Here is a 17,645-nt window from a genome sequence, read left to right on the forward strand (position 1 = left end):
TTAGCGGATGCCTACGTCATAATAGCTATCTGCATGCCAAATTTCAGCCCGATCTGTCCAGTAGTTTGAGCTGTGCGTTGATAGATCAGTCAGTCATTCAGTCAGTCAGTCAGTCAGTCACCTTTTCCTTTTATATATATAGATTACTTGTTCGTGAACACATTACACTTACTGTGATGTAACCACAAATTGTCAGTTTTCAGTTTTTCCCTTTACTTGTGCTATTGCTACCTGCCAAATTTCATGATTCAAAGTCAACGGGAAGTACCCCATAGGTATTGATAATTGATTCCCCCAAATTGGGAGACAGAAAAACAACGAAGTGATCGTATAAGGGTTCCTTTTAAGGGTTCCATACCCCAAAAGGAAAAACGGAACCCTTATAGGATCACTTTGTTGTCTGTCTGTCTGTCAAGAAACCTACAGGGTACTTCCCGTTGACCTAGAATCATGAAATTTGGCAGGTAGGTAGATCTTATAGCTGACATTTGGGGTAAAATCTGAAAACTGCGAATTTAGGGTTAGATCACACAAAAAAAAATTGTGGTCATGAACTAATAATTAGTTCTTTCAACTTTCTAAGTGAGTGACTATATCAAGTGGGGTATCATATGAAAGGTCTTCACCTGTACATTTTAAAACAGATTTTTATTTATTTTTATGCATCATAGTTTTTGAATTATCGTGCATAATGTCGAAAAAATACGACTGTAGTACAGAACCCTCATTGCGCGAGCCTGACTCGCACTTGGCCGGTTTTTTCCATATAGACACACATCCACGAACGCGCATGCACACGCAAGCACGCACGCGGGCTCACGTGCACATCATGCGCGCTCGCCCACCCCGGGTTAGCATGGGGGCTGTACGGGTGTACAGGGCGTTCCCTCCCCGATTGCCATCTCAACCTGTCGCGTACTACACGCACGCACGTATTAAGAGCGTACCTGTAAGTAAAGCTCTTGTAAAACGGGCGCGGTGTACACCTCAGTGTTCCTCTTGGCGTGTTTCTTGTTCTTGCTCCTTCTGTTCTCTGCTTCTTCCTCGAAGGGATCGTCCGCCGTCGGTAGACGTTCTAGCTTGTTCTGGGCTGCGTTCAGATATCTGTTACAGATAGAATAGATTGACGACCTCCCTGGCGCAGTGGTAAGCGACTACGCAACTAGTTGCGCCACGCGGGCGTTACGTACTAATACGATTAGTGTCGGAGGCCAGGCGTTACTATTACCGTGGAAATCACCACCGTGATATCACTGATCTATACCAGAGTGAACTAGAGTGAGGGATTTGACGACCTCCCTGGCGCAGTGGTGAGCGCTGTGGTCTTATTAGTGGGAGGTCCCGGGTTCGATTCCTGGCAGGGGTTTGGAGATTTATAATTTCTTAATTTCTGGTCTGGTCTGGTGGGAGGCTTCGGCCGTGGTTAGTTACCACCCTACCGGCAAAGCCGTGCCGCCAAGCGATTTAGCGTTTAATTAAAACTGCCATTACCTTTCCAGGTTAGCCCGCTTCTATCTCAGATTGCATCATTACTTACCACCACGTGAGATAAGGGCTTATTTGTATCTCAATAAATAAAAACAGATCTTGATCGTATGAATGCGCAACGGCGGCTACGCACTCATCCGATCCGAGTCCGTGAAAATACGTTCCTTTTAGTTTTGTATGGTAGCTTATGACGTATGACGTAGATAATCGCTGGTATTCTCACGAAAATTCCTCAGTGCTTGAAGACCAAAGTTTTCGAACAGTGCGTGTTGCCAGTGATGACACATGGATCCGAGACATGGTCGCTAACTATGGGCCTCATAAGAAAGCTCAGAGTCACTCAGCGGGCGATGGAGAGAGCTATGTGCGGAGTTTCTCTACGTGATCAATGAGGAAGTGAGGAGATCCGTAGGAGAACTAGAGTAACCGACATAGCTCAACGGGTTGTGACGCTGAAGTGGCAATGGGCAGGGCACATAGTTCGTACAACCGATAGACGTTGGGCTCCTAAGGTGCTGGAATGGCGACCTCGCACCGGAAGACGCAGCGTTGGAAGACCCCCCACTAAGTGGACGAACGACATCAGACGAGTCGCAGGGAGCCGATGGATCCAGGCGGTCTATCGGTTGATGATGATGATGGATAGAACTCGGATGACGGAAGTACATGAGGTTGGATTCTCTGTGCTCTCACCTCAAACTAAGCAAAGAGAACAGCTCCCTCGGCAAGACCCGCAGCTCGTTGTTGGCGAGCTCCAGCCTCGTCAGCGCCAGCAGCGCGCTCGCCGCTGCGCTCACCCGCGGGTTGACGCGCAGCGCTGCGCCTCGCAACCAGCTCACTCTGGTGAAACGAGAAAACCGGTCAAGTGCAAGTCGGACTCGCACGCGAATGGTTCCGTACCATCGTACAAGATATATCACTTTTATGTGCAACACTACAAGTTAATGACGGACAGCGCCATCTATATGTGATTTAAATAAACTAAATTTAATCCATACTAATATTATAAATGCGAAAGTGAGTCTGTCTGTCTGCTAGCTTTTCACGGCCCAACCGTTCAACCGATTTTGACGAAATTTGGTACAGAGGTAGCTTGCAACCCGGGGAAGGACATAGGCTGTTTATTCCGGAAAATTGAAGAGTTCCCACGGGATTTTTAAAAACCTAAATCCACGCGTACGAAGTCGCGGGCATCAGCTAGTTTTTTTTTTGTGTGATGTTACCACAAATTCACAGATTTTTTTCCTTTACATGTTATATAAAACCTACCTACCTGCCAAATTTCATAATTCTAGGTCAACTGGAAGTACTCTAGTGCGACAAGGTTATCTTGGCGCGTGGCGAAAATCGGAACTAACGTTGCCGTCAAGTGCCCCCTTTGTTCTTGTTTGAATAGTCTTAGCCTTTGTTCTCCAACAGCGCCCCCCTGTCAATGTCATTCAAGTGCCAAGAGAGCCTAGCCGTACTGTATAGGTTTTGATTACCTTTTCTTGACAGACACTACAGACAGACTAACCAGACAACGAAGTGTTCCTTTTGAGCGTCCTTTGCCCGAAGGGTACCAACGGGACCCTATTATTATTATTTTTTTTTAAAAAAGAATATTAGCCATGTTAAATGACTAATATTCCCCTTTCCTCTCCAACTAAGCGTCAGGCTTGTGCTAGGAGTAGGTACGACAATAGTGCAACGGGCGGGGTTTGAACCGTCGACCTTTCGGTTTTCAGTCCACTCCTATAAAGGTTGAGCTATTGAGGCTTCAAGCATTTATTACTAAGGCTCCATTGTCCGTCCGTCCGTCAAACGATATCACACTCACTTGATCTGGGTAAGTTGACAGCGCAGCTCGCGCCAGTTCACCATGACGGCAGTGGTCGGACAGCGAGCGCTGTACGTCAGCGCTGGGTCAGCGTCGCGCGCGCTCAGCACAGCGGCTGACACCACCGACTTATTGATCTTGTAGTCCGGATCGGGGTATGCCTGAAACACGTCATCATTTATAGGTGCAAACCGAACTCTGTTTACACACGATGTTTAGTTATGCCAAGTGAAAATAGATGGCGCTGCACATTATGGAATCGCGCTATTTAGTGATCCACGCTGTAAAGATATGATTATTCATTATTACAGTCTCTATCTAGTTGCATAGCAGAGGTCTCTAGGACGTCCTATGTCTGACCTTAGTAGCGAGTAGGGCGGCTACGAGGTCTGCTAAGCCATGTTTGGCACACTCCCGCAGCGCGTGACCGCCAGAATTACCCGCGCCGGCCGGCAACATCTTTACTTGAACGGTTTTTAAACTAACCTATGCTAATAAAGTACAAGAGATACCATATCCGACACTTCATATTAATTTTAGATACGAAAATTGATAATAGATGGCGCTATACAATAATAGATCGCGCTATTGAGTGATCCACCCCTGTAAAGACACGATTATCACAGTCTCTAGTCGCACTGCATAGTAGAGGTTACTAGGGGGTCTGACCTTAGTAGCAAGAAGGGCAGCTACGAGGTCTGCTAAGCCGTGTTTGGCGCACTCCCGCAGCGCGCGACCGCCAGGATCGCTCGCACCAGCCGCTAGCAACATCTCTACCACTTGAACGTTTTTGGCGCGAGCTGCTATCGCCAGAGCCGTCCATGGGGCCTCACCTGTGATAATAAATGTTAAATATAAAAAGCCAGGCAAGTGCGAGTCAGACTCGCACACGAAGGGTTCCGTATCATCGTACAAGAATTAGCACTTATTTTGTGATGTAATCACAAATTCACGGTTTTCGGATTTTCCCTTTCATGAAATTGGCAGAAATGGCATGAAGATGGCAGAATTTCATGATTCTAGGTCAACGGGAAATACCCTATAGGTAGTGACTAACTTATGCTCGCGACTTCGTCCGCATGGACTACAAAAATTTTAAACCCCTATTTCACCCCCATATGGGTTGAATTTTCAAAAATCCTTTCTTAGCGGATGCCTGCGTCATAATAGCTATCTGCATGCCAAATTTCAGCCCAATCCGTCTAGTAGTTTAAGCTGTGCGTTGATAGATCAGTCAGTCAGTCAGTCACCTTTTAGTTTTACATATTTAGATTGCCTTGACGGGTCTTGACAGATCTGACATTGCTAAGTTTACTTGTACCTATGGGTATACTCACGGTCGTCGTTGTAGCTGGCGCGGGCCGGCGACGGCGACGCGGACGCGCGACTGCGCGACACGGACGCGCTGCGCGAGCGACGCCGCACTTCGCGACTGCTCTCCGACCCACCCATCTCCTGCAAACGATCGTGCTCGATTCATCATCTACCAGCACGTAGCGATTCCAGCACATAGCAAGACACAGCAAAAGCGCAATAGTGCACCCCGGTAACATGGCTAATAATTTATCTTCGGGGATATTGGTACTGATTCTGAGCACAACCTAATTTTAGAGTATTCGCATACTCTTCTAACTAATGTAATATGAAAAGGACAGACGCAGTTTGACAGTTTTAAATTTAATTTTAATAGCCTCATCTGGTGACAGAAGGGCTGGCTCATTTTTTGCGCAACGGATCAGCCTGGCTGTCCAGCGCGGAAATGCAGCCAGTATTCTTGGCACCATTCCACGCGGTCATGATTTATATAGTAATTAGATAAGGCTAGTTTTAAGTTATATTGTAATAATAAAATATAAAAAAAATTTTAGATGTAAAACCCGTGATTTTAGCGCACAGTCGCGAGCCTACTGTTTAAATTTGTAGCGTGCACTAAAATTTAGACTCTTTAAATGTAAAGTTCATGTTCTGACCCTTTTTAGCATTGTTAAAAAGAAAAGGATACAGATACTCTAAATTTAGTTTAGAGAAAGACAACGGAATCGGTGCCACTGTTGGCTATGGCTAATACCTGGCAGGGGGGAGGTTTCTCCGCGTGTCCCTCTGAGTAGCAGAGCGCACAGTGGAAGCGGAGGACGGGACGCGGGCGACGTGCGCGGGATGCGTAAAGGCATTTCCCAGCGATTAAAAAAAGGGGCAAAATATGGGCTCCCGTGATCGACATGTCGACACCGCCACCAGTGTCCCAACGTCGGTGACGCGATGTAACGTGTTGCACCAGACTACCAATAGCAGAATACTATTTTAATAACTGTGCAGCGTTATTTTCGGGCCGTTTTTGAAGCGCTTGTCGCATATCTAGTACTAATTCTTTATCATACACAATAAAGACAAGCGAAGTGAGTGTGAAATTTTTCCTTGACTTACCTGTGGTGGCGCGGCGGAGGCGTCTGCGCGCGCGCCCGCGTCGAGCAGCCGCTTGAGCACGCGCACGTGGTTGAGGCGCGCGGCGCACGCCACGCAGCTGTCGGCACCGCGCGCCGCCTCCACGCGCACTGCACGTACCCTCTGTATGGTCGGCTCTGGTACGCTCTGTCATGTAAGTATCATAGAGATGGATATGCCACTTTGTAAGAAGGCAAAATAATGTAAGCCCCAGTGGTACGGAGAGGCAACCCCATTGTAAGGGGTTGGCGCAGGGTGGTGGCATCCGATAGGGAAGCCCTCAGAATAAATAGCTGTAGAAATAGCGCTATTGTGACTCTTACTGTTAGAGCGAGATAGCTAAATCCATTTAAGCTCTTATCACCGTGGATACTTTTTTGTTTGTCAAGATGTATTTGAGAGATCTTGATCAAAAATTAGACTATAAGATACAAACTTACCGGTTTGGCTCCAGTCAGTTTGCTGACTATAGCGTGGATGCCGAGGGAAATGCCAGCCCTCTGAGGACTGATCACTTGGGGCGCGGCTGTCTGCTCATCGCCTTCCGGCTGCAAACAAAAAATCAGATTAAAAAGCTGTGAAGTGTTGTAGAGCATTAGCTCTCTTATTTTGCCCCATGAGTGAGAGAAACCACTTGAGCACAGCAGGCATTTTAAGTTACTACACTCATTTTAAGTTATTTCACACATTTTAAGTTACTACACTCGTTCTAAGTTACAACTTACAACACAATAAGTTACAAAACTCATTTTAAGCTACTACACTCAATCTTACTTACAAAAGTAATTTTAAGTCACAACACTCATTCTAAATTAGAACACTCAATCTAAGTTACAACTCATTTTAAGCTACAACACTCAATCTTACTTACAAAAGTCATTCTAAGTCACACCATTCATTCTAAATTAAAAACTCAATCTAAGTTACAAAACTCATTCTAACTTACAACACTCAATCTAAGTTACAAAACTCAAAAGTTACAGAACTCATTTCTAAGTTGCAAAACTCATTTTAAGTTACTTCACTCACCTGATAAACCGGCACAGAGTGTGACAGTAACGCGTCCACGACTGCGACGTTTCCGAGAGTGCACGCGACGTAGAGAGCGGTCTGACCGCTGGCGTCCCGCGCGTTCACGTCGAACGCGAAACGGTATTGCCATTTACCGGACGCGTCTCTGACAGTAAACACATTACACCATTAAATCTCATGCCACGGTTTTTCATCCGTACATGACAATGAAAAATGAGAAAAATCTTTATTTTTCTCTTTACGTCGGTTGCCTTTAAAGTAAAGAACGGTAACAACTGCTTTAGTTAGAAACTGTGTTACAGTTGTTAACGCCCACCTCCAGTTTGCGAAATTACTGTAAAAATCAATGAATATGATATGTGCGTGTTCGTGCGTGCGTGTGTGTGTATGTGAACGTGTGTTTTCTCTGTTATTTCAAAGTTACTATGTCTTCTGTGTCACTACAAGAAAGTGCCTTAAGCCATTGAATTATAAGTATTTTACACGATCGTTGATTCGCGGAGTAAATATTTAAATGATAATAATTTACTTGAACGGGTTTGGTTAGACGTGTTGGCATAAATTATCCCTTAGTCAGTAAGAGTGGCGCGGTAGTATCCATAAAATAAAAAATAAAAATAAAAATCTTTTTTATTCGTATAAACTTTTACAAGTACTTACAAATAGTCGGATGCATCTACCACTGGTTTGGAATGCCTTTCCTACCGAGAAGAACCAGCAAGAAACTCGGCGGTTGCTCTTTTCAAATATTTGATATCCTCACGAAGAAGAAATGGCCACACCAGCCTCAAAGAATAACACCCGTATTCACAATCATTACTGTGAAATCGCACAGTGTGCTCGAACGCAGAGTGTGGGTTCCACCAATCAGATTATCGAAAATAAAATCGAAAAAAAGTAAGTCTGCTATAGAATATTTAAAGATTCATTTTGAAATTGTAGGGTAGGTACTATTGTTAGTCTTAATTGTAGTTTTTATTGTTAGTTGTAAGAATCATCGTAGTTTTAACTTATTTAGTAATTAATTTAATTGTTATAGATTTTAGGTACGCAAAGAATGGCCCCGATTCTCTAGTCTCTCTCTAAACTAAATTTAGAGTATCTGCATCCTTTTCTTTCTACTAATGCTAAAAAAGGAACGGAACATGACTTTCACATTTAAAGACTCTAAATTTTAGTGCACAATACAAATTTAAACAGTAGGTTCGCGACTGCGCGCTAAAATCACGGGTTTACCATCTAAAAATTAAATTTAGAACTGTCAAACTGCGTCTGTCCTTTTCATATTACATTAGTAAGAAGAGGATGCGAATACTCTAAAACTAAAAAGACAAAGGAATCGGTGCCATTGTCTTAGTTTAAGTTTTACTATTTAGAAGTTCTAGTTAAGCATGTTGAGTTAGCCTGTAAGTGAGTATACATTGATAGTCCTAAGTTTATATAAGTCGTCATAATTAGTTTTCTTTGTATACCGTTGGCTTCCTATTAAATAAAATAAAAAAAAATAAAAAATTGACGTGATAAAATAATCTGATTGGTGGAACCACACACTGTGCGTTCAAGCGCACTGTGAGACCTCATAGTAATAATTGTGAACACGTAACTTACGTGTATATACTGAGCAGATGTTCAGGGTACGGGTAGTCCAGGAGCAGGGTGACGAGCGCCGGGTGGCCGCCGATACACGCCGCGTGCAGTGGGAGCCATTTCTCCACCGTCTCTTGCTGAAATTATGAATCAGATTTTTAAAAATCCCGTGGGGATTCTTTACGGTTAAAGAACTTTATTCTCATTAAGAATTCAATTCACTTACATGAGAAATTTAACAAATAAACAGTAGGTATATTATCCACACATCAACTGCGACTTTATACAAAACAAAGTGGGTAGAAATAAAATTATTACAAAGTAAGCGAGTCGATCGAGTGCGCGAATGGCACGGACATAACATGGATTATTAGAGACTAGATACGGCTGGCACTTCAAGGTAAGTACAGTAAGTAGTATAGTAAGTAAGTAGTAAGTAAGTAAGTAGTATTCTTTGATTTTCGGGATAAAAAGTAACATATGTCACTCTCCAGTAGGGCGATTGTCTAAAACCTGCATCAATCATTATTACAATCTCAATTGTTCTGATTGGCTGAATTTGTGCGATTCTTGTTGCAACAATGCATTGTGGCCAATAGTGAGCGAGCATTAACCAATCAGAGATGATTGCGATCGTGACATTGTAGCTGTCAAACAACTGCGGTAGGGCCACAGGTCATTAAATATATCCATGTAAAATAATCATGTCGATCCGCTGTCCGATGTCGATGCTCGGTTGCAACGTAATTCAGGGACGAACCAACAAACAAACGCTTGCCCAGAAAATGCCTATTCACTCTTGCTTTTTTTTTTTAATTTAGAAAACAAACAGCTAAACATATTACATAGTTCTAACCTTAATCTAGAAATTTCATTAAACCAGTGAAGTTTTCACAAAAAAAATTATAAATACTACTTCCTACTTAACCCGATCGGGTAGATATAATTATATTTAACTTTGGCCCGCATACAATAGTTATAGGCAGGTAACGTTTGCAACCAAGTTGATCGATGTTATAAGACAAGCAAGAAAACTGAAGTGGAAATGGGCAGGTCACGTTATGCGACAGTCGGACAATAGGTGGACGCAGGAGAGCACAGTCTGGTGTCCACGCTACATAACGCGTCGCCGTGGCAGGCCCCGCACGCGCTGGCGCGCAGATCTGGAGGATTTTGATGGCCTTGGTGCGCTCTGGACGCGTCTGATCGCTAACAGGGATACCTGGAAGAAAAAGGGGGAGGCCTTTGCCCGCGTTTGGGATGACCTCTGAAAACAAAAAAAAAAAAAAAAAAAGGTATACTAATAATTTGAAAAAAAAAGTATATATATATATATACCAAAAAAAAAAAAAAAAAAAAAAAAATAGAGGGAGGGTTATTTATTTATTTAACGTTTGCAGCTGCAGTCAGGAAACGAGTCCTTTGAAGGTATTTCGTGTGTTATACGTGGCAAGAAACACGGACGCGGGAAGGGCACGCCACACCTTAGCGGTACGTATCAGAAATGCAGAGCGAAATCGTTTCGTGCGAGTTGATTGGATATCGTTCCCATAAAGATGCCAACATTCACAATAAAAAATAAAAAAAAAAGAATATTATGTTGTGTTATTGTGTATGTTAAATGACTAATATTCCTGTTCGGTTTAAAATTGCATTTATTATTCGTGCATGTAAAATAGTAAGTCAGTGGCACAGAGTACTTTTTACATATGGAAAGTCAGTGGCCAATAAACAATGAACTAAAGTAGACGTGTTTTCTTTCTCCTGAAGGCCAACTCAAGTGAACCTTATTGCAATCACCATATGGTTGAAATCGAACCGGATTAAATGAGCGAGTGACGAAGTTAAAAATAGATTCTTTTTTCATACATACATAGACTGCTAAAATTATAACCCTTCCTTTTGGCTCTGCCGTAGTCGGGTAAAGAATGATGATGATATAGATTTTATTCTTTTAAAAAAAAAAAAAAGAATATTAGCCATGTTACTGGTTAAATGACTAATATTCCACTTTCCTCTCCAACTAAGCGTAAAGCTTGTGCTAGGAGTAGGTACGACAATAGTGCAACGGGCCGGAGTTTGAACCGTCGACCTTTCGGTTTTCAGTCCACTCCTTTACCAGTTGAGCTATTGAGGCTTAAAGCCGGGTACAGACTGCTGTAACGTAACATGCAATGTAACATGAAAGGAGCATTTCATAAGTGTGGACGCAGCGTGCGCACGATCTGAGCACGTACGTACTCGCATCTTTTCCGGCATGCGCACGGCGAACATATCTTAGTCTGCCGAGAACATGTTTTTATAAAAAGATTCATTTTGTGGATTCCACAAAACTTCTCTTGTTCTGTACGCCTCAATTAACTGAATTACTTTTTCTTCACTCCATGATTCAAGTGTAGGCTCTGCCGAAGCTGTGTTTTCTTCCATGGTTCGCGCGCGTTCCGCAGTACAGACACACACAACCCGTTCACACCGGCGCTCCGTGCACACTGCGCGCCCCTTTGTGTTCGGCGAAAAACCGACAAATGGCGGATCGCGGCGCGCACGAGTTGAAATGCTCTGTTCGTACGCATAGTGTGTTCAATTCGTGCGCGCAAGGCGTCCACACTATGGGAATTTTGTAACATTGCATGATACATTGCGACAATGTGGACGGTAAATTCTTTCATTGCGTGTTACATTGCACGTTACGTTACAGCAGTCTGTACCCGCCTTAAGGATTTGTACAATTCCTCGCTGTTCTGTGGTAGAATGGAGGTCATTGCAGTTACACTGACCTGCACAGCTTCAGGGAAGTGAGTCAACAGGAGCTGCGCGATGTCCACATGTCCGTGGTAGCAGGCGATGTAGAGCGGGCCGTAGCAAGTGACGGGGTGCGCTCGGCCGTCTGCGCCCGCCGCCACCAGCGCAGTGGCCGCTGCCTTAGCGCCCAGCTCTGACGCGCTGAAACATGGATACAAGTTTCTCTATCCCTTCCTATTTCCTATTTATTTGTTTACTAGCTGATGCCCGCGTGAAATTAGGTTTTTAAAATCCCGCGGGAACTCTTTGATTTTCCGGGATGAAAAGTAGCCTATGTCACTCTCCCAGGTCTTTGTCTATACTCATGCAAAAATCACGTCAATCCGTTGCACCGTTGCGTCGTGATTGAAGGACAAACCAACAAACAAACACACTTTCGCCTTTATAATAAGGGTACTGATGTTCTCAGCGGATACCAACAGTCCTATTAGAATTTATTTAGGACTAGCTGATGCCCGCGACTTCGTCCGCGTGAAATTAGGTTTTTAACAATCCTGTGGGATGTCCTTCCCCGGGATAAAGGCTATCTCTGTACCAAATTTCGTCAAAACCGGTTGAATGGTTGAGCCGTGAAAAGCTAGCAGACAGACAGACAGACAGACAGACACACTTTCGCATTTATAATATTAGTATGGATTATTTAATTAGAACGGAGATAATATAGCCCAATTAAACTAATTAAATTGCTAATTATTATAAACATACAAAAAAAAATTGACTTAAATTAAAATTGCAATCTTCTAAATATATAAAAGGAAAAGGTGACTGACTGACTGACTGACTGACTGAATGACTGACTGACTGACTGATCTATCAACGCACAGCTCAAACTACTGGACGGATCGGGCTGAAATTTGGCATGCAGATAGCTATTATGACGTAGGCATCCGCTAAGAAAGGATTTTTGAAAATTCAACCCCTAAAGGGGTGAAACAGGGGTTTGAAATTTATGTAGTCCACGCGGACGAAGTCGCGAGCATTAGCTAGTTAAATATAAATTAGTTATGTCAAAATCTAAATAATCAAAACTACAAATTCTCCCTTAGTTACCCTTACTGTCGAGCCTACACACCGCTTCCGTACAATGTCATCCGTCCATTTGGTGGGGTCTACCAGCACTGCGGCTTCCGGAGCTACAGACACTCACACATAGAGCAGCGTGTTGGCGCCCCCTGGTGTGAGGTTGGCCGCGATGCCGGCGGCCACGCCCAGGCTCTGCAGCCGCGCGCTGAGCCCGCTGGCATCCCCTCTGGCCACGAGTTCCCGCAGCTGCTTGTGCTGGGATATACGCTCCCGCTCCAAGGCATCTGGTGTCAAAACATTAGGTTTAAAGACTTTATTTTCTCAAAAAAGAACAAAAGTTCACTTACATGAGAACAATTTTAAACATATATATTATATAGAAGAAAACATTATTTAAGATACGGTGAATTTATACAATAATAAAACTTATATTATAATATATTTTAAAACTATAGTGTTTGACAATATTTTTTTAATTTTTCTTCAAATTTTGGAAAAGATTTTTCGTTAAAAATGTCTTTCGGCAAGTTATTATATAGTAGCACTCCCTCAAACTGTATAGTTTTCACCCCACAATTAGTCTTAGCTTTAGTTAATTGTAGCTTACATTACATTAGGGATGGCCAATCAACACTGAGCTATGCTGCACTGTGGTGTGGCTATGCTCTAGGCTTGTCAAAAAATATCGATATATCGATTTATCTATATAAAAATCCAAATATCGAAAATGTATAAAAAACTATATTTTTTTCGGACTACGTTTTTACTTTTACTATATGTTTTCATTCAAAATATTGGACCAGCGACTTACTTCGACATATAAAGTAAGATTGCTATATCAAGTGGGGTATCATATGAAAGGGCTTTACGCTTTACTTCTATATTCTAAAACAGATTGTTGTTTATTTTTGTACATACTAGTTTTTGATGTATCGTTGTCGATAAAATACGATTGTAGAGATTGAAGAGATCGCTATTTAGCGATAAGACCGCCTTTTTGTACCTACTTATTAAGATTTCTTTTTGTAACCTGTCATTTGTGTTTCTGTGGTGCAATAAAGTATATACATACATACATACATTGTAGTACGGAACCCTCAGTGGGCGAGTCTGACTCACACTTGGCCGGTTTTTTTTAAAGTAAAATACAAAATCGAGCACATTGAATACCCACCTACTTTCCAAGGATCCTTCACATCATCTATGAAGTACTGGGCGGCGTCATACGCATCTTCAGTGTCAAGTTGGGACGCCATTGTCTCAACCTCTGCATAGTGGTTGGCTGCAAGGCGCAAGCGTCGTAGAGTCATCCGTTTCCACCAATGAGATTACAGTATATTGTGACGTAAGCGCTTCTTATTGGTTGATTTAATAATTGTGCCGTTTAGTTTGGTAAATATTTATATGAGATTTTAAATAATCGCTCTTCACAGATTTTTTAGGGTTCCGTAACTCTAAAGGAAAAACGGAACCCTCATAGGATCACTTTGTTGTCTGTCTGTCTGTCTGTCTGTCTGTCTGTCAAGAAACCTACAGGGTACTTCCCGTTGACCTAGAATCATGAAATTTGGCAGGTAGGTAGATCTTATAGTTGACATTTGCGGAAAAATCTGAAAACCGTGAATTTAGGGTTAGATCACACAAAAAAAAATTGTGGTCATGAACTAATAATTGTATTTTTAATTTTCTAAGTAAGTTAACTGTATCAAGTGGGGTATCATATGAAAGATCTTCATATGTGCATTCTAAAACAGATTTTTATTTATTTTTATGTATCATAGTTTTTGAATTATCCTGCAAAATGTCGAAAAAATACGACTGTAGTACGGAACCCTCATTGCGCGAGCCTGACTCGCACTTGGCCGGTTTTTTATTTAACCTTCCTTCACGCCCTAACTAAGCAACCAATCAACTTGATTTTTGGCAAAGAGATAATTGAAAGGACGGAGAGTAACATAGGCTAGGTACATTTAACCCGGAAAATCAAAGAGTTCCCACGGGATTTTTAAAAACCTAAACCACCATCATCATCATCACCATCATGATTAACCCATCGCCGGCTCACTACAGAGCACGGGTCTCCTCTCAGAGTGAAAAGGGTTTTGGCCATAGTCTACCATGCTGGCCATGTGCGGATTGGTAGACTTCACACACCTTTGAGAACATTATGGAGAACTCTCAGGCATGCAGGTTTCCTCACGATGTTTTCCTTCACATTTAAAACAAAAGAGATATTTAATTAATTAAAAAACGCACATAACTCCGAAAAGTTAGAGGTGCGTGCCCGGGATCGAACCCCCGACCAACGATTAGAAGGCGGTTGTCCTAACCAAAGCTTCAGTATGCAAATATATATAACTCCATCCGTGAGAGAATGGTTTTTGCAACATTCTAACGATTCATTATTGCAGATCTACAACGAACATGTATAATAAAACCGTCCTACGGATATATTAAAGGGCTGGACGAATACGAAGCGAAGCGGCGGTGACGCGCGTCGTTAACGACACAGAACTACTGCGCTCACTTCAAACTTAGAATAGAAGTAGGTGAACTTGGGTATTTCAAGATCTAATCAGAAGTAAGGAGATCCGTAGAAAAACCAAAGTAACCAACATAGCTAAACGGGTGTATAATACATAGCTCGAAGAACCGATAGCCGTTCGGGTGGCATGGCGGATTTTCATGCGGTTTTAATCAATCATCGTCATGACCAACCCATCGCCGGCTCAATACTGAGCACGCATCTTCTCTCAGTTTGGCCATAGCCCACCACGCTGGCCAAGTACGGATTGGCAGACTTCACACACCTTTGAAAACATAATGGAGAACTCTCAGGCATGCAGGTTTCCTCACGATATTTTTCTTCACAAGCGAGTGATATTTAATTTCTTAAAAGGCACATAGCTCCGAAAAGTTAGAGGTGCCCGGGATCGAACCCCCGACCTCCCGAATAAGAACCGGACGTTCTACCCACTACGCTATCACAGCTGGCTGAGTTTAAATAGACATCAAATAGAGTCGACTCCGTTTCACTCAGTGGCGTCACCCACTTCGTCGCGTTGTGTTTGCCCATGCCTCAACCCGTTATAAATTATGCATAAAAACTACATAACGCTATTTATAGCTGGAATACAGATGTCCGTAGGTAAAATTATGGTAAACAAGTAAAGTTAGAACAAATGAAGCCTCAATAGCTCAACCGGTAAAGGAGTGGACTGAAAACCGAAAGGTCGCCGGTTCAAACCCCGCCCGTTGCACTATTGTCGTACCTACTCCTAGCACAAGCCTGACGCTTAGTTGGAGAGGAAAGGGGAATATTAGTCATTTAACATGGCTAATATTCTTTAAAAAAAAAAAAAAAAAACTACAGTCATTCTACTATTCTCTTAATATTGCCCGGTCTTTATAGGAGTTTATATTTTACTAGCTTATGCTAGCGACTTCGTCCGCGTGGTCTAAACAAATTTCAAAACCCAGTTTTACGCCTTTACGAATTGAATTTTCAAAAATCCTTCCTTAGAGGATGTCTACGTCATAATAGCTATCTACATGCCGATTTTCAGACCGATGCGTCCAGTAGTTTGAGCTGTGCGTTGATAGATCAGCCCCCCGATTGTGTAAGAATAACCATTTCATCGCTATCGCAATCATCAAGAAATTCTGCCCTTTGATTGGCTGTGAAAAATGTAAACAGCGAATCAACCAATTGGGGGGCAGTCAGTCTCATTCAGTCAGTCACCTTTTCCTTTTATCTCTACATAGTATAAAATAAAGTCGCTTCCCGCTGTCTGTGTGTATGTATGAACGCGTAGATCTTTTAAACTACTGATCGGATTTTAATGTACTTCGCGCCCGAGCATAGGCTCCTACTCTATAAGGCGCAAGTCCGCCCTCACATGGAGTACTGCTCCCACCTTTGGGCTGGAGCACCCCAGTACCAACTCCTTCCATTTGATCGGATCCAAAGGCGGGCTGTTCGACTTGTGGACGATCCCAAACTAACCGGCTCGTTGGAAAGCCTGGAGCACCGCAGAGACGTTAGCTCTCTATGCGTGTTCTATCGCCTGTATAATGGGGAGTGCTCTGAAGAGCTTTTTGACCTCATTCCACCCTCTTTTTTCTACAACCGCACCGCGCGCCACCGTAAGGAATTTCACCCTCACCATCTGGGTGTCTGGTGCACTTCGACCGTCCGCTGCGCCAGATCCTTCTTTCCACGCACGTGCAAACTGTGGAACCAACTCCCATCGGCGGTGTTCCCACTAGATTATAACATGGGGTTATTCAAGGGGCGGACCAACAAATTCCTAAAAGGCCGGCAACGCATCGGCGGCTCCTCTGGTGCTGCAAATGTTCATGGGCGGCGGTAATCACTTAACATCAGGTGACCCGCCTGCTCGCTTGCTCGCTATATCTATTAAAAAAAAAAAAAAAAAAATGTGGTTTTCACCAACAGATAGAGTGATTCAAGAGGAAGGTTTATAGCTATAGTTACATTCTCAAAAATTAGAGATCCCTAGAGAAATTGAAATAATGTGAATTAGGTCGGAAAGAATCCTCTCATTTGAGTTTCCAAAGCAATGACACCTCAATTACACCACATTAGTATCTACATTGCACCCATGCGAAGCCGGGGCGGGTCGCTAGTATATTTATACTAGGTGATGCCCGCGACTTCGTCCGCGTGGAATTAGGTTTTTAAAAATCCCGTGGGAACTCTTAGATTTTCCTGGATAAAAAGTAGCCTATGTCACTCTCCAGGTAATTAACTAAACCCATGTAAAAAATCACGTCAATCCAACAAACAAACACACTTTCACATTTATAATATGGGTACTGATTGACGATTCATGATCAAACCGAGAGTCCCGCACTCTAGTTCACTCTGGTACAGGTCAGTGATGTCACAGCGGTGGTTTGCCCAGCAACAGTCACGCCTGGCCTCCGACACTAATCGTATTAGTACGTAACGGCCGCGTGGCGCAACTAGTTGCGTAGGGGTGGTGTTGCGATACGCGCACGGGTTTCAGGGTTCCGCAGTAAAATAACGATGCGACTATTGCGCGTTGTGACAATGCTTTGCGAACCTCCCTGGCGCAGTGGTAAACGCATGGGTTACCAATAGGTGGTTCAAATAAAAGCAAGAGTTATGTACACACTACACACTATCAGTACCCTTATTATATTACTAGTAGAAACTAGATGGCGCTGTTCAATCGATAACATTACATGACGTAGTCCCGAACAAATGTACCGCCGACAGTACTCGCACTAACGGAGTTTCTACAATCTGGAGTCTGGACTATATATAGAAGTTTCAAGACACAACCGTCGGCCCAGCTGGCGCTACCGAGCACAACCAACCGCTCGGTGGGAGATCTCTCTTTGGTAGGGTCAAGCCTGCATACCGCTCCCGTACATTACAAATGCGAAAGTGTGTTTGTTTGTC

General features: G+C 43.1%; 1 protein-coding gene across 5 annotated transcripts in view; it reads right to left on the bottom strand.

Annotated features, from left to right (window-relative positions):
- Window positions 1-17,645, bottom strand: part of Lrrk (Leucine-rich repeat kinase) — an 80,524-nt gene that overhangs the window by 50,036 nt on the left and 12,843 nt on the right. For all 5 annotated transcript variants that reach the window (XR_011238207.1, XR_011238208.1, XM_069507432.1 and 2 more), the window contains exons 4-14: window positions 12,318-12,477; window positions 11,146-11,311; window positions 8,390-8,505; window positions 6,779-6,926; window positions 6,190-6,297; window positions 5,732-5,896; window positions 4,645-4,762; window positions 3,977-4,140; window positions 3,308-3,468; window positions 2,182-2,328; window positions 948-1,104 (exon numbers count right to left, since the gene is read on the bottom strand). Coding sequence is in view for 3 of the 5 variants with exons in the window: in XM_069507432.1 (XP_069363533.1) it covers window positions 948-1,104; window positions 2,182-2,328; window positions 3,308-3,468; window positions 3,977-4,140; window positions 4,645-4,762; window positions 5,732-5,896; window positions 6,190-6,297; window positions 6,779-6,926; window positions 8,390-8,505; window positions 11,146-11,311; window positions 12,318-12,477 (1,610 nt within the window). In the remaining 2 variants the exon portion in view is untranslated. The remainder of the gene's footprint in view (window positions 1-947; window positions 1,105-2,181; window positions 2,329-3,307; window positions 3,469-3,976; window positions 4,141-4,644; window positions 4,763-5,731; window positions 5,897-6,189; window positions 6,298-6,778; window positions 6,927-8,389; window positions 8,506-11,145; window positions 11,312-12,317; window positions 12,478-17,645) is intronic.

Source organism: Maniola hyperantus, chromosome 26, assembly GCF_902806685.2.
Source record: "Maniola hyperantus chromosome 26, iAphHyp1.2, whole genome shotgun sequence".
NCBI classification, from domain to species: Eukaryota; Metazoa; Arthropoda; class Insecta; order Lepidoptera; family Nymphalidae; genus Maniola; species Maniola hyperantus.